The sequence below is a fragment of the Pavona decussata genome, unplaced genomic scaffold (assembly GCF_977016875.1).
Source record: "Pavona decussata unplaced genomic scaffold, jaPavDecu1.1 SCAFFOLD_184, whole genome shotgun sequence".
In the NCBI taxonomy this organism is placed as follows: domain Eukaryota; kingdom Metazoa; phylum Cnidaria; class Anthozoa; order Scleractinia; family Agariciidae; genus Pavona; species Pavona decussata.
Genome location: NW_028145593.1, coordinates 1090001 through 1112868, shown reverse-complemented (window position 1 = coordinate 1112868; position 22868 = coordinate 1090001). Strand labels below are relative to the sequence as shown.

At 37.8% G+C, this 22868-nt stretch overlaps 1 protein-coding gene across 13 annotated transcripts in view; it reads left to right on the top strand.

Moving 5' to 3' along the window:
- Positions 1 to 22868, top strand: part of LOC146462834 (uncharacterized) — a 60761-nt gene that overhangs the window by 30262 nt on the left and 7631 nt on the right. For 6 of the 13 annotated variants that reach the window (XM_085085097.1, XM_085085105.1, XM_085085100.1 and 3 more), the window contains 9 exons: positions 2346 to 2471; positions 2795 to 2920; positions 3765 to 3890; positions 4208 to 4333; positions 4741 to 4866; positions 5171 to 5296; positions 11406 to 11531; positions 12958 to 13083; positions 21583 to 21708. In XM_085085097.1, coding sequence (XP_084941223.1) covers positions 2346 to 2471; positions 2795 to 2920; positions 3765 to 3890; positions 4208 to 4333; positions 4741 to 4866; positions 5171 to 5296; positions 11406 to 11531; positions 12958 to 13083; positions 21583 to 21708 — 1134 coding nt within the window. The remainder of the gene's footprint in view (positions 1 to 2345; positions 2472 to 2794; positions 2921 to 3764; positions 3891 to 4207; positions 4334 to 4740; positions 4867 to 5170; positions 5297 to 11405; positions 11532 to 12957; positions 13084 to 21582; positions 21709 to 22868) is intronic. The other 7 variants (XM_085085099.1, XM_085085098.1, XM_085085103.1 and 4 more) reach the window with 7 other exon arrangements.

Here is a 22868-nt window from a genome sequence, read left to right as displayed (position 1 = left end):
GTCAGGTGTACCAATATTTGTACGGAATGTAATTGAAAAACTGTCCAGATAGTGCCTCGAAGTTTACAAATGAATAATGGCAATTTAGATCTGCCCCTGTAGTAGGTTTAGGAGTAGCTTTTCAGGAAATGGGCCTCCTTGTAATGGTATGCATTATCACAGTCGCATTAGTTTAACCTTCACCCTTCTCGAGTCTAGACCTTAGTTCAAGCGATTTTGTCGTGTTAGTTAAAAGCTTTTCAGCGATAGAAAGGGGGGATTCTCGCGCGTTTTAGAAAAATGTCCTATACAAAGCGAAATAGTTGTGATTAAACTTATTGTATAGTTAGGGATCATTGGATTTCATCTTCTTAGAAGTTAGGGTACGCCGCCTGAGGACAATATTAGATAAGAGTTAAGTGAGAAATTTTCATCGAAATCAACATCTACGTGTAAAGAGAATCAAAGGCTCCTAAGAGCTAACTCATTCATCCATATAACCAAAATTGTGGTGAAAATGTGATCAGTTGTTGGAGATGTTGAAGCTACACTCCTTATCCCATGCAACCAAAATCGAGATTAACATTAAGGTCTCTAGCTGTAATTACAAAAAAGTTTGTTGTTGGGTTGATTAATTGATATTGGGGTTTTACGAGATAGAAAATATTTTGCTATTTTTGTCCCATGAATGGGAGTTTGAGGAAGGAGACACAAAACAGAGTATTCACTGCAAAACCTGTTCAAGCATGTAGAATGCTTTATCCTAACACAACATCTAACTTTATTTTCCTCAAATTGAACAATACTTAATGTTAACAAGCTTAATCTACAAAATGTTTGAAAGTTGCTCTTTAACTTTATTTATTAACATAGTTAACACTCAGATGCAGTGATTAAATAGGAAAATATGCAATTATACATACTTTCAGATATACCTGATCAAATCTTACATAGAACTGAAACTAAATGCTAGCAGTAATCTGCAACATATAGTGGAAATCGACCAAAGGAAATGCAACCTCTATACAGTTCCTACAACTACAAGATTGAGGTTGTTATTTAATTGTAAGTAACAAGAACACAGCATTTCTTAACAACAATCAAGGAAGTGTTAATTTTTCTGTGGCAAATTTTATCTTCTTTATGGGTAGAAGTGTTGCACATATCTTGCTTGTATTTAGTTTTGTGACATGTGCTTTGATAGGGAAACTTTGCAAGTATAGTAACATTCTAAGGGCCTCTTGATATTAGCTCGGTAACCGGGACGAATTCTGGGGTGTGTTCATATGGGAATTTTCAGCCCGGTTTACCGGGATGAATTCAAGAAAGACAATCAAAATTGTGGAACATAAATTTGTATTGTTTGCAACTTTCAAAGCTTTCTCTACCCTTGTAACTTTACTAATAAAGCTAATTCACATACTTGTAAAGTGGAAATACTTCCAAGATCAAAACTATGCCACTTTGTTGGCCGCTATGTTTTGAGAGCGAAGCTATTTTGTTTAAAAACTTTCATCATTGTCACTGGGCTGGAGTGTTCATATGGGAAAATTTTCATCCTGGTTACCGTGATGTGGGCTGCAAAAACTGAGATCTCGGTTACTGGGCCAGCTCAGCCTCTGTACGGCAATTGTATCGCAGGGCCTTGTACGGCAATCTGTATAACACATGTACGCGCGACCGTGGAACCTGATCGAAATTTGCGCTGTAAAAACAGATTTAGCCAGATTGTAGGTCGCTTCACTTTTTATGTATGTGTTGTAAGTTTTAAAGCAAATGAAATAATCGTCAACAGAGAGAATTTACTTACCGAAATGACGTGTGAAAGAGAGTCAAATATTCCTACCAAAAATGGCTTCCTTACACGAGGCGATGAGACCCAATGGACAAAAACAGCCCCTGGAGGGGACGGTACGTACGCGGGCTCATTTTCGGAGTAAAAAGAATGTCTTGGACTAATTTTATTTACTGAATACCCACCTTAAAAATATAAATTCCCTCACGGTGTTTTGCAATCATTTAATCACGGTGTTTTGCAATCTTTAATTAGGCTTGTTTTGTTTGCTATTCGTGGCAAGTTGACTTATTGGTCAGCGGTTGCTCAAATCCAACCAAGTTTTACGTCACTTCCGCTATTTTCGCTAACGACGTCACATCCGTTTACGCAGATTTTGCTAACGCCGTTTTGCCCATGTCTGCAAAAACTCATCCATTGCTTCGCAAGCTCCGCAATGAATGAGTTAAAAAGGGCAAGGTTGTAAATGATACCAAACAATTTCGACAGAAACGTTTTAACGATAAATATGAAGAAATAACAAACCAAGATACCCCACAAAAAGGGCTCGTTTTTCTCTTTCTTGATTTAGATATTAATGAATGTTGGAGGCCAGACACAAACAACTGCCACCAGCACACAGACTGTCATAACACAGATGGATCGTTCAACTGTACTTGTAAAAGGGGCTTCAGTGGAAATGGAACTGAATGCCAAGGTATACATCGTTAAAAGAAGAATGAATTTTATACTGTTTCAGCTTTAATACTCTTGAGATATTGCACACTTAATTGTACGCTCGTTCAATAAAATTACACAGATTTACTGGGTTTCTATGGAAAAATAAACTGGAAAATCGTCCATGACATCCAATGGTGCTGCGTGCTTGACAATTTGTTTGGTTAAGACGTATACACTGGAGATGGTTTCAATATGGCAGAACCATATTCATTAGTCTGATTTTTCTTCCATTCGATATCACTGCGTTACTAAATGTAAAATGCAAAATTAATTCACTTCACTCAACTAAACTTATTACAGATGTAGATGAATGCAATGCACCTGGTGTCAATAACTGCTCATCTAACGCAGATTGCGTGAATGAACCTGGTTCATTTCTATGTAATTGCGAACCTGGGTACTCTGGCGATGGTGTGACCTGCACGGGTGAGTTACACATTCCACCGGATTAATTGGTAACGTAAGAGACCAAAGAAATGAAAGATCAGAAAAAAAAGATACAGAAAAAATAAAGAACACAAAAACCAAAAATGTCAATCAAACCCTTCTTCATCATTAGTCATTTTTTTTAGTCGTTAATGAATCAGTGTACTATGGCAAGTCAGACCAACTTCTCTTTTCCCAACTGACTGCAGAGAAAACTTACAACACGGTGGAAAATAAGTTTGTTTATGTTGATGGACTTTCGGTGATACAATACAAGAACATCTGAATAAGCCATGAAATCATTTGCTTAGAATCTCTTTAAGGGCTTAAGCACTCTGCAAAAAGAACTCAGCGGAGGGAAGGGAGGTACTCTCGACACTTGTTTTTGAGTACATTAAATGTTAAAACGAGACAAAACCTATGAAAATCGTCATTAATTTTTTTTCTGTCAACCATAAAAGTGCAAAACTTCAATATAATAAAATTTGCAATTTAGAACTATTAAAAAAAAAAACAATTACAGAAGTTAGTATGAATTAATTTGGTGGCGTTTCTTCTGTGCGTGTTAGCGTGAAAAACGTACTGTAAAGTAACGCAGCTCGTAATAATGTGGGAGTAACTTTTTATTCCCGTCACTGTTTTCTTCATGGAAAGTAAACTGTTTTAGGAACAGAGTGCTGTTATTCAAATGCACTCCTCTGAAACTATTGCACATAATTTATAGATTTACAAGAGTTCATTATTGACTGTTCTTACGCTTTCGTTTTCGACAAGAAAATAAGGACAAAACTGAGCAAAGGGAGGATAATGGGAGATGTCGATGTTTCATTTTTTCTTAATATAGATGTAGATGAATGTTGGAGCCCAGACGCAAACAACTGCCACCAGCACGCAGACTGTCATAACATTGATGGATCATTCAACTGCACTTGTAAAAGGGGCTTCACTGGAAATGGAACTTCATGCCAAGGTATACATTGTTAACAAAACGAATTTATACTGTTCAGCTTTAATACTCTTGAGATGTTGCACGCCTAATTGTACGCTCGTTCACTAAAATTACACAGATTTACTGAGTTTCTTTGCAAAAAATAATCTGGAAAATCGTCCATGACATCCAATGGTGCTGTCTGCTTGACAATTTGTGCATTATAATGCTGTTGTATACACTGAAGATGGTTTAAATATGGGAGGACAATTTGTCTAGATTTTTGCCATTCGACATCATTGCATTACTAAATGTAAAATACGAAATTAATTCACTTCACTCAACTAAACTTATTACAGATGTAGATGAATGCAATGCACCTGGTGTCAATAACTGCTCATCTAACGCAGACTGCGTGAATGAACCTGGTTCATTTCGATGTAATTGCGAACCTGGGTACTCTGGCGATGGTGTGAACTGCACGAGTGAGTTACACATTCGACCAGATTAATTGGTAACGAATTCATGACGTCATACGTAGATCCGCCATCTTGCATTTCTTGTGTTTCCCTTAACTAAACATCCGAGATTGAATGAAATGTAATCAAAACAAATAAACCAACACTGACATAAGCTAAAAACAGAAAAAAATTGTAATGAGAAACGTAGCAATAAAATAAACTTTTTTACTTGCAACTCAAAATATTTCCAGATAAATTTCTGTATGAGTCTTGAGGTGTTAGGGCCATTGTTCAAATATTAATTATGGTCTTTAGGCTCAAAGTCACCATGGACAAACTTGTCAACGATAAAACAAAAAATAACTGTGGCAAAAGGAACCAAAAATACCCTACACAAAAGCTCATATTTCCAATTCTCTTTTTTAATATAGATATAGATGAATGTTGGAGCAGAGACACAAACAACTGCCACCAGCACGCAGACTGTCACAACACCGATGGATCGTTCAACTGCACTTGTAAAAGGGGCTTCACTGGAAATGGAACTGAATGCCAAGGTATACATGGTCAAAGACCTAACTCAAAACCCTTTACTTTTATACTATTTAAATATTGTACCCTTGTTCATTAAAATTGAGCTGATTCACTTGGCTTCGTTAGAAAACACCATGGTGCTGTGTCCTTTATAAAATGTGAAACTAAAATGGTGTTTCTTGGTTCACGCGTTAATAGGTGATGTTGGAAATACGGCACTTCTATTGTTCTATCGAGTTTGATCACGCTCGATATTAGAAGAATTTTAATTTTTTTTTATCAGAGAAGTAAAAATTTATTAACTATAGCTAACTGAATTTATTTCAGATGTAGATGAATGTAATTCACCCGGTTCCAACAACTGCTCGTTGAATGCAGACTGTGTGAATGAACCAGGATCATTTCAATGTAATTGTGAACCTGGGTACTCTGGCGATGGCGTGAATTGCACAGGTGAGTGACAAATTCCATAACAACGAGTTGCAACGTGGGAGAACAATAATAATGATGATGATGATGATTGTTATGAGTACGAGAAAATACACATCCAGAAGCTTCAACTTCAAGAGCTTTTATTGCCGTACTTTTACTCCACACGTGATCCTTAAGATCACATTACAATACCTTGCACAGGACAACCAACTTATCATAACATCCCCCTTCTTAAGCTATTTAGCTGTCATAATGAGATCATGCTGATACAAGTGAAAACTGGAAAAAGAAGTTAACAACTCAACTGTAAATGAATCTACAATACAACTATATTACATAACATAATCCTTATGCCAAACTGGAACAGATCTAACCCGAGTAGAGCGACGCGGAGCCGAGGAGGCATCAGTATCGGGTGGGTATGGTTCCAGGTTAGCATCTGATTCCCTAGTTACAATTGGAGAGTTTACACTGGACTCCATAGTTACAGGCTGTGACTCATCAATGAAATCATCATTTACTATAGTAACAAGTGGTTCCTGAGTAAGATGAATATGACGCCTATTTCTTCGATACTCTCTACCTGTTTCATCAGTAACTATAAACGATCTGGGTGTCTCAAGTTTTTCTGTAACTACAGCACGTGACAAATGCTTGTCACTTGGCTTCTTGAACCTTACACTATCCCCTTCCTTGAGTTGGGGCAATTGTTTGGAGCCTTGGCGATCATAGAATTCTTTGTATTTAGCTTGTCGTTTTTCTAGTAATTCTGGAATGTCATGACAGACCTGTGGTACTAGGACTGAGGGGTGAACAGGAACTCTTGTTCGGATTTGCCTACTGAATAACATTTGGTTAGGCGAATAAGGAAAATTGCTTATTGGCGTGTTACGGTATTCCATTAGACCTTCATTCAAATTGCACTCCTTTCTCAGTAAATTTTTAACAATGTGAACCGCCTTCTCTGCAAGACCGTTTGCCTGACTATATGTGGGACTGGTTGTTATAATGTTAATGCCATATTGCATAGCATATTTCCTCATTTCTCTGGAGTTGTAGGGCATGTTATCCGCAATAAGAGTTTGTGGATAACCATGTCTCGAAAAAATTTCATTCAGGCACCGGATGATATCACTGCTGGTTTTGCCATTGACCCTAATGGTCTCAATATACTTTGAATAATAATCAATGACCACAAGGTAGTTTTGATTTTTGTGTTCTAATACATCTGATGCAACGATTTGCCAGGGTAATACTGGGCTCTCGAGTTTGCATGGGTTCTTTGGTCTGCTTACTTTGATATTTCAAACATTTTTCACAACAAGATATCATGTCTTCAATATGCTTATTCATGCTAGGCCAGAATACCGTTGTTCGCGCATTAGCTTTGGTTTTCTCAATGCCGCAGTGACTTATGTGCAATTTCTTGAGTATATCTTGTCTCCATGCAAATGGAATGATAAGCCTGTTGTCCTTGAGAAGGATGCCATCTGTGACATGAATGTCATTCCTGACATTCCAGAAAGGCTGTAGAGAAGGAGGTACATCACGTTTGTGTTGGGGCCAACCTTCCATGGCATACCTGTTTAACATTTGCATAGTAGGATCATTGTGATTAAGTTCTCGTAATTCCATCAATTTCACATCCGAAATTGGGAGATCGAGAATTACACTATGAATAAAATGTTCCATGTCATGATGCATATTATCATCAGTGGGAACATTCGACTGATCAAATGCTCTTGACAGGGTATCTGCAATATAAAGAAACTTCCCTGGAACATATCTCACTTTAAGATTATACTTTTGCAAACGAAGCCTCATTCTTTGCAAGCGAGGGGGAACCTTGAAAAGAGGCTTTTTGAAAATACTTTCTAGCGGCTTATGATCAGAGAGTACTTCAATTTCTGCCCCATATGTATACATGTTAAATCTCTCACACCCATAAACGATTGCCAATAGCTCTTTCTCAATTTGGGCGTAATTGATTTCTGAACTTGACATGGCACGTGAGGCATATGCTACTGGTTGATTCTGTTGCAATAAACATGCTCCTAGGCCGTTTTTACTGGCATCAACTTGGAGTGTAGTAGGTAAACTTGTGTCATAAAATCGCAGGACTGGAGCACTACTCAGGACCGACTTGAGTTTAGTAAGAGCTGTATCGTGCTCTGGAAACCACGCCCATGGCACATCAGACTTAAGTAAGGATCGCAATGGCGCAGTTAATTCAGACATGTTAGGAATATACTTGGCAAGATAGTTGATCATGCCCAATAACCTTTGCAGATCTTGCTTGCATGATGGGGTGGGCATGTTGTAAAAAGCAGAAATTTTGTCTGGGTCGGGTGAAAATCCCAGTTCACTAACAACTTCACCCATGTACTTGACTTTGTTTACTCGAAATTGGATTTTGTCTCGGTTAAATTTAATATTTCGTTCTCGTGCCCTTGTCAACACCTTGCGTAAAATCAAGTCATGTTCTTGTTCATCTCTACCTCCAATGATGATATCATCGAAAATTGGTAATGCACCCGAAATATCACCAAAATGTTTTTCAACCATTTTCTGGGCCACTTCACTTGCGCATGAAATACCGAATGGCATTCTCTTAAATCGATATCGGCCAAAAGGGGAATTGAATACACAGAGAAATGAGGATTCTTCTGAAAGTTTTTGGTGCCAGTAACAATTTGACATGTCAACAACTGAGAAAACTTTGCAACCATTCAGAGTACTTGAAATTGTTTCAAAACTTGGCGGTTTGAAATCCTCCTTTTCAATGGCTTCATTCAAATCTGGTGGGTCTAAACACAATCTTAGAGTTTTGTTTGCTTTTTCAACGATTACTAAATTGCTAACCCAGGTAACTGGACATTCTACTTTGGCAATAATACCTTTTCTTTCAAGATCATTGAGGGTTCCTTCGAGTTTATCTATCAGTCTTAATGGTACATTCCGTTGTGGTTGAATAGTAGCGTGACTATTAGGCTTCAATTTAATGTTATACTCTCCCTCAACACATCCTAAACCTTTGAAAACGTCCTGAAATTCATCCAAAAGGGTGAATTTTTCCTGAACTTCATCAACACTGAGACCTATTTGTTCTACTTTGTTATTCAAGGTGATAAGCTCTAGGTCTAAACATGATTCTAAACCAAGGAGGGGTCGGACATTATCTCGGAGTACATAAAACTCCAAGGGTGTTGAAACCTTAGCCTCCTTTACCTTCGTGTCAAGAAGGCATTTGCCCACAGTATCTAGTTGGTTCCCTCCAAACGACTTAAGTAGCATGTTTGTTGGGTGTACCTGAGCATTCAACTCATTAGCCAGACCTAAGGAAATTACATTACATTCTGCACCTGTGTCAAGTTTAAAACTTACGGGAATGTCATTAACAAGTAGATCTGACTGAATGTTCCTTCTAGTACTACCTTGAATTTCCTCGATGTACAGACCCTCCAGCAGTTCATTGTTTCCCTTCTCCTCTACTTCCACGTGACGAACTCTTCTTTCTTCCGTGCCATTCTTCGATTTGAAGCAGCACCGAGCATAGTGATTTCTTCCATTGCAGTTGTGACACGTGGCTCCATAGGCCGGACAATTTCCCCTGTCATGAGACGCTGCACAGAATTTGCATTTCATTATTCTACGCGAGTCTTCGTTTTTAGATTTTGTTGTGTCCGCCGGTGGCTCTGTCTTCCTTACAGCGTCGATGTTACCCGTCTGAGTGGCTGGTGAGATGAAGATTTTCGAGTGTTCCTGAGATTGTTCCGTAATTCTGCATAATTTCATGGCTTTCTCGAGTGTCAAATCCGTCTCGCGTAGCAGCCGCTCTCGTAGTTTGGGATCATTTATGCCCACCACAATCTGATCTCGTATCAGAGAATCCTTAATCGCCCCGAAATCGCAGTATTCAGCTTTTCTTCTGAGATCTGTAACAAATATGTCAAACGAGCGATCTTCTTGAATGGTCATTCTGAAGACGTATCGTTCGTAGGTTGTGTTCTTACGAGGAACACAATACGTTTCAAGCGCCGTTAAAATACCTGCAACAGTCCTTTCCGTGATATTTACGGGAATGTTTGGTAGGGTTTTGAGCACCCGTCTTGCTTTGATCCCGAGAATACTTTGGATAGTTGCTATCTGTATGGCATCGTCCTTTTCGTGAAGGCCACTCGATATCCGATACAATTCCCACGCTTCCTTCCATTCCTTCCACACATCTGCGAGATTGAGACTATCAATATCCAATTCTGAGGGAGGTTTGATACGTTCCATGTCGGAGTTGGGAGTCAGAGAGGTTTCTTTTAAAGAGATCCTGGTACCATGTTATGAGTACGAGAAAATACACATCCACAAGCTTCAACTTCAAGAGCTTTTATTGCCGTACTTTTACTCCACACGTGATCCTTAAGATCACATTACAATACCTTGCACAGGACAACCAACTTATCATAACAGATGATGATGATGATGATAATAATAATAATAACAATAATAATAATAGTAATAAAATTTTTATTACAAAACCTCAATCAAATTCCTGTTTACAATTAAAAGTTCAAAATTCTTTAAAATTAAGAATTCTATCATACAGAGATATCAAGATCATGCAATCGAATTGTAGTAATGAGGGCTAAACCACTGTCCATAAAAATCCCTTAGTATAATAATAATAATAATAATAATAATAATAATAATAATAATAATAATAATAATAATAGTAATAGTTCTGCAGATACAGAAATCAGTTATCACAAGCTCACTTAACATTGCCAGGCGCTTTAAGCTTTTGAAATAATGGATGCTAGGCGTTTTATCATACTTGTATTTTTATTTTTTAAGTGTTTTCATCGCGATGAACAGAACTTTTAGTATTTAGATTGAGGATTTTATGGATGGTAAATAGTTTTAAAATTTAATTTCTAGGATTTTTATGATTAGAAGTTCGGAGTTTAATTGTATGGACTTTGGTCGTTACATTGATTGGGTACGGCTGGCCGCCCAATCATTGTTTAGGTAATCTGGGCAGCCAGACGTTTTTACTGCCATAATAATATATAATAATAATAATTCTTTATTAAAATATTCCACACAAATTGCTATTTACAAGTTAAAAGTATATAAAAAGAGCTATTAAAAAACCTATTTACAATTCATTTCGATTAAAAAAAAGATAATATTTTCAAGCAATAAAGTTTTTGTAAAGAAAGGAAAAGAAAAACGAATCTCATGAAGTTTTAAAAAAATGAAATTCGGCATTTTAAAATCAGTTCCACTTGATAAAAAGAAAAAAAAAATAAACAAAATACGCTTCTCTCAAATGGCCTCTTCTGCAGTGTCCGCGTTCTTGATGTCACGTTGAATTCTTCGTAATGTCCTAGAACCTCTAAGACAGACGAGTGCAGATCTTAACAGTGCGAATGAAATTCGGCTTCTGATCCATGACATGGTTTTGGCATATTGCTCCCCTTTCTTGATAGCAATCAGCTCCGCTAATCGACTATGCTATCTCAAGCATTCATTGCCTATTCCGCCGGTTGTAGTGAAGACCTAAAGGCGTAAATGTTCCATGCTCAAGGTCGAGAACTCTCCTTGAGTACAGGCGCTTTTTCTCATTCTCATGCGTACGATAGATCTGTTGCGGCTCCAGGTCCTTATACGATTCAGTATTGGGGTGGCAAACCCTTACATCAAAGAATGCCGATCGTCGTTGCTCCCAGAACCCACGTGCATGGATATCCAATCTCGCATCTTGTGCTTTGTTGGATCCTCTACTTAACTGTTCTCCAGAGATGTCTAGGAGAACTCGCTCAGTCTCAACGTCACTGCAAACTGTATTCAGGAGTTCAGCCTCCAGATCTCTGCGCTCATTGTGACGCTGAATGACGAAACCTCCTAGTTTATAGATCATGGAGTGGTCAACTGTAAAAATTTCCCCGCAGGCACATGTGGAAGGGATGTCATCTATTGGCCAGTCATAGCGTAGTTTAACATCGTAAATAATAATAGTAATAATAATAATAATAATAATAATAATAATAATAATAGTAATAATAATACAGAAGAAAAGCATGCACACAAAAATTCTCGAATAAAGTTTTATATTTCTGTTTCATCCATTTAGATATAGATGAATGTTGGAGCGGGGTCTCAAACAGCTGTCACCAGGACGCAGACTGTGTTAACACTGATGGTTGGTTCAACTGTACTTGTCGAAGGGGATTTAGTGGAAATGGCACTGCATGCAAAGGTACATATCATTAATAGACGCGACATAAAATGTCCTATTTTAATTCCATTGAAATATTTTAGCTGTACGTAATTTTATAACCCTTTATTGGCTAGTTCATAACAAAATCTTAAGCCTTGACTTTTTGCAATTAATATTGTAGAGAGGATGCTTTTTAAATATATTTTAGTGAATTTTTTAATTTTTTTAATACGTTGCTAATACATTAATTAGGAAACTGAAACACACATTACATAAAATAAAATAAGACAAAATAAAAACATAAATGATCTAAAATGCAGCAGATGATAAGTACCTGTGATTCTGCCTTGGAATTTAGAATTTTCCACACTAAAATAGAGAACTCGGCAGGCTAAAATATATTTTAGCCCGCTGCTCTGTGCCAATAGGTAAGAGGAAAATAACGTAACCAGCCAATCAGGAACGGAAACTATTCAGCTGTAAATTGCACCATTTTCCTCCTTGTTTGACTGGAAGCGCTGCAATCTGAGCTATTTGAATTGGCATTACATTTACTATTCGAAGCATACGCTGTCGAACAAACCCTGTTTAACTCGGTGTAGTGATTTTCCGACCGGTCAAGCTTTCAAATTCTTACATCAAAACGAACCGAAAAATATGAAAAAATGCCATGCCTACCTAAATCGCGACAAAATCTCTGCACTTACCATCAATGGTAGATTAGATATTCCTTATCTTATTTCTGGTGGTACATTTGGGAAAGGAAAGCTACGCTTAGGGAAAGAGAGGGAATATTCTGCCCAAAATAGCGTGCATTTAGAGCGATTTTACTGGAAGGTGCCAACATAGGGGAAATATCGCAGTGAGTTTGATCAGACTTGGAGGGAAGACAGTACGTCCAAATTTTTTTTTACAGTTCCGTTAAACGAATTCATGACGTCATGCTTAGATCCGCCGTCTTGGATTTCTGGAATTTCCCTTAACTAAACATCCGAGATTGAATGAAATGTAATCAAAACAAATAAACCAACACTGACATAAGCTAAAAACAGAAAAAAAATTGTAATAAGAAACGTAGCAATAAAATAAACTTTTCTACTTGCAACTTAAAATTTTTCCAGATAAATTTCTGTATGAGTCTTGAGGTGTTAGGGCCATTGTTCAAATATTAATAGACCCTTTGCATAAATGGCGCCCAAATTTGAATAACAATACTTTATACATCCTTAGCCTCGTGTTTATGTTTCCAGACAAAGGATTTTTCACATGAATATGAGGCTTAGGATGTATAAAGTATTGTTATTTAAATTTGGGCGCCATTTATGCAAAGGGTCTATTATGGTGTTTAGGCTCAAAGTCACCAAGGACAAACTTGTCAACGATAAAACAAAAAATAACTGTGGCAAAAGGAACCAAAAATACCCTACACAAAAGCTCATATTTCCAATTCTCTTTTTTAATATAGATATAGATGAATGTTGGAGCAGAGACACAAACAACTGCCACCAGCACGCAGACTGTCATAACACCGATGGATCGTTCAACTGCACTTGTAAAAGGGGCTTCACTGGAAATGGAACTGAATGCCAAGGTATACATCGTTTGAAGTCCGAATTTAAAGAGTCATACCTCACAACCATTTACAAAATTGCAAACACGTCGCTAAAAGTGCACCTGATCCAGTCCAGGGTTTTTTAGCTATTTGATCACATACTTTTTTCCGCCTCATCCAAGACGGCTATTTTTTATACACTAAAATAATAAATGTTGTTTTTTTTTTTTTTTTTTTGGGGGGGGGGGGGGGGGGGCTGCAGTGTTTTAAATGCTTTTCACTTTACCTAACTTGTGTGATGCGTATAAACATGGGGTTACTTTTTACAAATTGTAAGCCAATTTATTTCGTAAAAATAACCTTAAAAACCTTGTAAAAATGGCTGTGCTTTTGCGCTTGAACTTATGCAAACGATAGTTCTAATTTCAAGTAACAAGAGAGGCCGATAGAACCGGACTTTCTCAAAGTATGTGAATAAAGTAAGTAAAATAAAGGTGTCGCCAACGTAACCTTTTTTTTTGGGGGGGGGGGGGGGGCGGGAAGCGAAAGTTTCTACAAAACAAATGGAGAAAAAAAATTAAATGCCAGACAATGCCATCTCGTAACAACAATAGAAGCCACAAAGTTTAGTATGACACTATTTAATGGTAAGTTTCTGAAGTTTCCTTTAAAAATCGGAAAATTGCACCTATCGTTGAGATTTAGATTTTGTCACTCATGTCCAATACACTCGACCTGAGTCCGGTTGACTTCACTCCCAGGCGGATTGAGTCTGATCGCGACCGGAACCGGAAATAAGTGCAAGGCGTCGGTGGTACCGGAAGTAAGGGGTTAACAGGAGCGAGCGGGGGATTGAAAAGTTGGCAAACAGACTCCATCGGATCCGATGGAGACAGTTCGTCTTGACAAGAGTCAATCGGACTCCCGGAAGTCTGTTCGCTCGAGACAGAGGAAATATCTCAAAACAAGCGCGCTACACATGTAACATTAGTCGTTCTTTAAGCCATACAAAACAAGCGCGCTACACATGAATATATCACATGAAACATTAGTCGTTCTTTAAGCCATACAAAACAAACGCGCTACACATGTAATATTAGTCGTTCTTTAAGCCATGAGGCGAAACAAGCGCGCTATACATATAACATTAGTCGTTCTTTAAGCCATGAACCGAAACAAGCGCACTACACATGAATATATCTCGTTCTTTAATCCATGAACCGAAACAAGCACGCTACACATGAATATACCTGCCTCGTTCTTTGATCCATGAACTGAAACAAGCGCGCTACACATGAATATATCACATGAAACATTAGTCGTTCTTTAAGCCATACAAAACAAACGCACTACACATGTAATATTAGTCGTTCTTTAAGCCATGAGGAGAACCAAGCGCGCTATACTTGAAACATTAGTCGGTCTTTAAGTCATACAAGACAAGCGCACTGCGCATGTAATATTAGTCGTTCTTTCAGCCATGAGGCGAAACAAGCGCGCTACACTTGTAACATCAGTCGTTCTTTCAGCCATGAGGCGAAACAAGCACGCTACGTCGCTCTAAAAGCCATGGGGCGAAACAAGCGTGCTACATATGAAATATACCGAGGCAAATTAAGTCAACATCACGAAACATTACACTCGACTCTATATCTCACTCTTTAAACCATTGGAGTTGAACAATATTTTCTCAAATCCTGCTCATTGAATTTCCGATTGCCACAGAATTGCCTGAGTATCTGGCTGAGTAATAAAGTACAATGTATGAACGTATTGATCGTATATATGGCGGCGATTATATGGAAACTGTCATCAACATAGAACAATCGCCGCACAGTAATTTTTAAATAATAGCCACAGGGCTGTCAATCACTATCCTGCGAGCAGAGTCTCTTCCACTAATCTTGGAAGATTGAAGAAACGCTGCTCGCACGGTAGTCACCTCGCACGTTTTGAAATATGGAGAAAATGACTTCCCCGGCCAGCAATAACAAAGCGCCTTACAGAGGCGTCGCATCAACTGAAGGCCGAATTCACGGGTTTAGTGGAGGGGGGAGGGGGGGGGGGGGAGGAATAAACAGCACCAGAAACTTTTTTGTCTGAAAGTCGAGTCTCAAGAAATAGCAAATTTCGTCAATTATCCGGGAGATTACAGACATAAATCAGGAGACCAGAAGATGCACCTATACATCTGGAGAATACAGACATAAATCTGAAGACCGGGAGATACGGTTCAAAATCTGGAGACTCCCTGATTATCCGGGAGAGTTGACAGCCCAATAAGCTATCGCTGATCTGTTTTTCTTGGAACTGCTTTTCTTAGATAAAAGTGATCGTAGTCAGAATATGTGGAAATGTGGCTTTAAAGTTACACCAAAAAAACAAGAAGTAATTTGTAATGCAATCGCTTTATTGTATAGGAAATGAACCTGCATTATTTAACTCATTGTTTACGATGAGTCGATGCAGATTTAATTAGTTACCACATGGAAATTAACTAAAACTAAATTATAAAATACTTTTTGGCTGATAACTTTATATCAGTCAATCCATATGTGCCAAAGAAGGAGCAACTTGGTGTTATACTAATTAAAGTTAATAAGCAGGCTGTTCTGGTTTAATCACCTCATTATAAACAAGGACAATTCAGCCAAACAGTTTTCATTTCAAAAACTTGTGGGACTCATAACAATGTATATGTTATTTTTCCAAAAGCTGTTAATCGATCTGGTTAGGATAAATCTTGGTTATGCATGACAAGTTTCAGAAGTTTGGTCCCCCAACAGAAATCCCAGGGGGTACTTCCCTATAAAAGTGATGGGCTTGTTTGTTAAGAGGTAGCAGAATTTGGTTTATAGTCATGTTTCAAATTAATTCCACTCCTGGTAGGTTGCAATTCAACAACAACAAATTATATAAATGACACTGAAAATTTTAATACAGGTAACCTTCGAATACTTTCTTATCAACGACTGTTTTAAATTTTGTCATAAGACTTATCCAAATAATGTTATAGTGTTAACAGCAGGCCTTTTGCGATATAGCACCCTAAGCGTACCAATTAACAATTTTATAGCCCTAAAAGGTATGACAAGCACTCCAACCACTTTTTAGGGGAGTACCCCTCTGGGACACGAATTCCAGCTTGATGATGGAATATGTGTTGCCTTGTGCAACCAAGTCTGATTTTGGTATGTAATGAATCTATTTGCCGGGAAAAGCACTACTATTTCTCTTCAAGTGTTGTACGGTTTTTACAACCTAGTTATTTCTAACTACTATCAATTCTACCTACCTAAACATGTACCTTAAAATTAAAGGAATGTTGATCTAGGCATAGTTGTTCAAAGCTGGGTTAAGATAACCCCGGGTTAATGCAAAACTTTAATTCAGAAATGAAACTAAAAAATCATTTCAGTTTTAATTCTTTTTTGATCTACAACTTAACTGTTGGAAGCCTTAAAATAACAGAGAAAATTATCTGGAAAATGCTTTTAAACACAACAAAAAGGAACTTGGGTTAAATTTTAACCCGAGTTAAGTGCTTACCACCTTCGAACAACTGGGCCCTGGTGTTTTAGTAAATCTTTTTCACACAAGATGTTATTACTGGTTCAAACGTGAATGGAACAAGTTACTTTCATTTCAATTCTGTCTTTCACAATATTTTTAACTTTGAAAAATTCAACAAAGGAGATTCAGATACCCTGCCGGACAGACAGTGTATCGGGTCATTTTAATCTCTTTTCTAAAATGACGGGTTAGTAGTGTATCTGAAGTTTTCAAAGATTAATTTTTGTTTCTATCATGACAACTTTGTATTTCAACTTAAATGTCCCTATTAGCAAATTAAACTTACTCTTTCAACAACAAATACCATATCGTTCTTATTCATATAGACCATGATAAAAGAAAGCAAACGACAAAATCACACAATAACATCAGCAGTTGCTATAAATTAAAGAGATCCCGATTTCACAGCAAATATTACTGCCCAGCAATGACTATTAACAAACTTGCCAATCAGCAAAAAAAGCAGAGAATCAAACCCCAATGGAATTTAGATGATTATTAAAGTACTCCAGAGGGCAAAGGAAAATAATCTCCAGTGAACTCTAAAATTACGGCATCCATGTCAATTGAAAACAACTCAAAAGAGTTAGTCACTTTTCCCACTACCCATCTTCCTCACAACCCATTCATGCCCAGTTATTTTTCTCTCAAGATTAAGGTGAACATAAGAATGCAGAACTGTTTTTAAACCAAACCTCCGAAAAAATATAGATGTGCAACTTACTTTAGCCTGCCATATTCAATAACACAACCCCGACCCATATCAAAATCAGCCTTAAAAACAAAACCATTTTTTTTAATTTCTTACTATGCACCATGAGTGACAACATCATAGGAACAGGCCTAAAGTAAAAATAAAGTTAATTTTTTCCAGCCATTCATGATTCTATCTCACCAAAATAAGAGTGATACTGGACAATATAAATTAAATAATAATTACTCTAGATTTCTTGTCTGCAAGTTTACAAAAAATTGAGTGGGATATAAATGCCCAGTGGAACCACTGAAAGCTTTTAGCAAAGCCACAGGATTTAAACATGACCATACAAAATATTTAGCAGACATTCCCTAATGAGCAGACAGTAGCTGAAGTCCCCAAAAATTGCCCTTATGACACATTAACCAAGCACCTAAAAAGTACCTGAAATGGCATTATATTATTACAAACCTGTATTTATGCTTAGATGCAAACATACTGAATAGGGAAACAATAAAGCCACATCTTATGAAGACATGCCTTCAATGTAAAGCCAATACATTTTTCCCCATATTAATAAAAAGCTACCACACATACACACATCATGCATAAATTTCCAAAACAATCACCTGCCAGCTGAGACAGCAACAAACATTACTATATTAAACATAATTCAAATTAATACAACAAGAATATATTATAATTACACACAGATGAAAATCCACTTTTCAACAATCTCTGTTTTCCAATTCACTGTTTTCAAAATCTGAGTTCAAGGTGACAGTTCTTGAGGTCTAAATTAACAGACCTACACACTGCCACAAATTACATAATACACCTCCTAAAAGAACAGTCAAATAAGGCATGAAAAGACAATTATTTTGCCTTAGTCAATATTAAAAATAGCAGTACATAGCCACCAAAAAAATGATTCAAGTCAATTTCTTCATCAGAACTTTATCCTCCCGAATGATCTTCCCAAAGTATTAACTCTCCCAGACCAAACTCTAATTGTGAAAACGGTCAGTATATAATGCAGACTGCAGACTGGGGAATAGGTAAAAATGCAGACAGGACACTGGGTATAAAATGCAGACTGAGACCAAAACCGTCTCTTCGTCAAATACAGCATAAATTTTCAAATTTCAACTTATCCTAGTGTCCACAATCCATTTCCAAGATCATCTCTGGCGAAATTGGCCAATATATTTACCCATTTGTCAACAGTTTTCTTTATCTCAATTTGGTAGCTTTCATTTCCTGATGCCCTTTCTTCTCAAAGATGAATCGATCTTAATCGCTTTGCATTAGTTGGTAAAGAATTACGCCCGTGACAGTTTTCATATTATAATGAAGGAAACAGAGTTGATTCCCGAAAAGGCAAGCAATTTTAAATCGACAGATTTTAACTTGTTTCTTTGAATAAATAATTGCAAAGACATTGCATACCTTTAGTATTCTACGATACATGAACACATATTTTATTCAAAAAACATTTTACTGAAATGTTAACACAAAGCAATAAAGAGGTCGACCAGTAAAGGTCACGTGTCCGCGTTGCTGCTTACATCATACTTTGGGGTTGTTTATTTCAATTCAAGATTGACACTTTTCGAAAGAATATGTATAAAAATGTCAATTTCATAGAAAAGGATCTTGAAAGCCAATTGGACTAGTGTAAGTTGAGTTCAACTTACACTAGTCTCAATTGAGAGACTGTTTGGTCTCACTCTGCATTTTATACCCAGTCTGCAGACTGCATTTTATACCTAGTCTGCATTTTATACCCAGTCTGCAGTCTGCAATCTGCACCCTGCAGTCTGCATTTTATACTGACCTATTGTGAATAGCACCTCCTCCTAGTATGAAAAAGCCATGAAAGCATACTTCTTTAACCAGGAGCACCCAACGACTGTTTTGTGCAAAATGTCTGTTCGGAGAAGCAATATTCCATAGAATATTATATTAAGACTTAGTTGTTGACGATTGAAATTACTAGCTAACCGTTCCATTCGATTCATGCCAATTTTAGAAGCTTACCTAAATAATCCCTACGATTGTCTGAAGTTAGATTTTTCACATTTCACTGCCTAAATAAACCTATTTTTCCCCCTACCCCTTTCGACGCCTGCTACGTAGGCTATACAAAATAGCTATACGGATTCAAAGAAATGAAAATTCATGATCAAAGACTGGGAGGAATTAGCAAAATTCCCTCTTTCGTATTTCAATTGAATTTTCAATAAAATAATTCTGAAACCCTAGGATGACCAACATGTACAAATTTCAAAGCGCCAATAAGATGCAATTCTAGAGTTCTAAAAGTACTCTTTAGAGCCAAAAAAAAAAAGTTTTCAATGCGTTTAAAGGAAACCGTCGTTAAGTGCCGCCTGTTCAACCATACAAAACTAATTTAACCATATAAACAATAATTTCTTGATAAAATCTGCCTCCTGCAATTTGGAAACATAAAAATTCTTCACCTTTGAGAACTGGCAGTAACTTATAAATCCATGCATCCTCAAGTGACCGCGTTCGAAACCACTTTTTACGCCAAATATAATATTCAAATGCCGGACGCCATTTTGTTTTGGAACACAACTTCCAAGCTCTCTCGATATAAGAGTCCAAGCCCACGAAAGTGAGCGCACGCTCTCATTCAATTCGCGTTCGTCGGTCACGACTAACACCAACCTTAGTTAATAAAGGCGTCTCTAGTGCCGCTTATTAACGCCGTTCCAGTTTGCAGTCTCTCGTGACCTATATATTATCACACTCCCACGAAGTGAAGAAGTCCGGTTAACTCTTTTCACGACAACCCGTCTCCATCAGTGTCTCACAAACTGACATGCGGCAGTCCGACAGATTGAAGCCACGGCTACCCGTCTAAATCGGATCCGATGGATTCCGTTTGCCCACATTTTCCACCCCCTCCCAAACTCAACCTATTGTTTATTTACTAAGTCTCTCGCGAACTGACACACGGCAGTCCGATGGACTCTTGCCACGGCAACGAGTCTCCATCGGATCCGATGGAGTCCGTTTGCCTACATTTTCCACCCCCTCCCAACTCAACTTACTGAATATTTACTAAGTCTCTCGCGAACTGACACGCGGCAGTCCGATGGTCTCGATCCACGGCAACCCGTTTCAATCGGATCCGATGGAGTCCGTTTGCCGACATTTTCCAACCCCTCTCAACCATAGTTTGCTCTATATTTACTAAGTCCCTCGCGAACTGACATGCGGCAGTCCGATGGACTCGTTCCACGGCAACCCGTCTCCATCGGATCCGACGGAGTCCGTTTGCCCACATTTTCCACCCCCCTCACAACTATAGTTTGCTGTATATATGGGGTATATATACTAAGACTCTCACGAAATGACATGCGGCAGACCGATGGACTCGTTTCACGGCAACCCGTCTCCATCGGATCCGATGGAGTCCGTTTGCCAACATTTTTCCACCAACGTTTTTCCACCCCCCTCGATCTATACCTCGCTGTATATATACTAAGTCTCTCGCAAACTGACTTCCGGTGAGTCTGGTTGTTCATGGCCTTCGTCCATCGGACTCAGTTTGGGTGTATTGGACAACCCTCAGGACTTTAGTCACAAAACTTCCTCTATGAAATCCTTACGAGCGGCCATAATGTTCGTTTCCTTCGCTCGCCACCACACAGAGAGATGTCCGGCTATGTCATTTGCCTCGCTTTCGATTTTTCATTCAACTCCGTTACCAAAGCGATTCGCGTGTCATGTGATTATTACGTTGTCGTTTTGGTCGTAAGTTGCATCAACATCCAGTCGTGTTAATTTGTAAATTAAAATAAAATTCAGTAATCTTCGACAGCAACATCAAAACGGGCAGAATTTAATAAATCAATTATTCCATTAGCGCTTGTTGGATAAGAGATTGGTTAAAGGCAACTCATATCCAACGCGCGCTCATAAAATAATTGTTTTAACAAAATAATAAAACGTATGTGTATAAAGCCATTTTTTGGAAAATTTTGAAACTACTATGTTAAATTATTATAAATTAGTCCCCAGAAGTGGACCTTTAATTGTGAGCTCATTAAAAATTTTTTATTAAAATTCAACAGATTCATTGTGCGGTTTGCACAAATATTCAGATGTACACTGGATATAGTTTAAATACGGCAGTGTTATTTTTCGCTCTTATTGTTCACTTTGAAAATTATTGAAGTATTAAAATATTGTAAAGTAGGAAATTAATTTACAGTAACCAAGTGATTCAATTGCAGATGTAGATGAATGCAATGCACCTAATGCCCACAACTGCTCGTCTAATGCAACCTGCGTGAATGAACCTGGTTCATTTCAATGTAGATGTAAACCTGGTTATTCTGGCGATGGCGTGAACTGCACGGGTGAGTAACATTCTATAACAACTACTTATAGCGTAAGAGACCAAAAAAGCGAAAGTGACAATTTAACTCACATAAAGAAAAAATAAAACAACACAAAAAAACCAAATTTGTCAATAATATACTGTTTTTTACGATTATTCACTTTTGTAGATGTTAGTGAATGTACTACGGCAACTCAAAAGAACTTTTATTTTACCAACGGATTACAGGGAGAATGTATGAGAAGAATATCTACGTGTGAACTCCGAAAAAAAAAAGTCTCAATTTCTAAAAGTCGTGAAATCATTCGGGTAGAAACCCTTAAAGGTGCAAATAGCACACCATACATGGAACTAAGGGTCCGCCTACTCTCTACAGTACTTTCGATTACGTTATTGATCCCGTCCACGGCGACTTTCAAACTTTGAACATGAATAACTTTTTTAATATTTGATCAAACGCCCCTAAACTTAAAGACTTTTTCAGATTTTTATCTGAGTCGTATTTCTGGTTGTTGCTTCTCTCAGTCCGAGGAAAAATAACGTCTGCGAACCGCAACCGCAAAGTCATTTCTAAGAAGTAGTGGCTTTTGTTTTCTCGTCGGCCAATCACATTACATGATAGAATGAAAACAGTGTGGTTCACGCGACTGACAAACGGCAGAGAGCTAGCATACACAATGGCATATCGAAAACTAATCCTAACGGCTTAGAGTGATCTGAGTAAGAAACCCTGTATTCGGTATGTCGGAGTATTTCCCTTTATGATCATAATTAAGCAGAGCTAAGCTACGATTGCTTTACTATCAATTTATTTGCAAACTGCAGGAATCGTGTAGACCCGACAACACACTTTTGAACTTGGAATGGCGCTTAACTTGATTTTTCATTTAGCTTGGACTGCACAGACAAAAACACAATGAGCAACTCTTGGCTAATCAACAATTTGCCGAACCCGTCGGCAAATTGACAAAAATAACCTTTTCCTTTTCTATTACATACTTGATTGAATCCTCCTGGTACTAAACGCTTCCTCTATACTGTTCACCATTTTTTTTCCACGAGTTAACGTCTACACCGTGCACAAATCTCGTGTGGTGGTTCTGTTATTTTATGAGCTTAATCGCGATTGGCTTACAATTTCTACGTCACGGAAATGCCTTTGCCGCTGGGGTTCGCAGA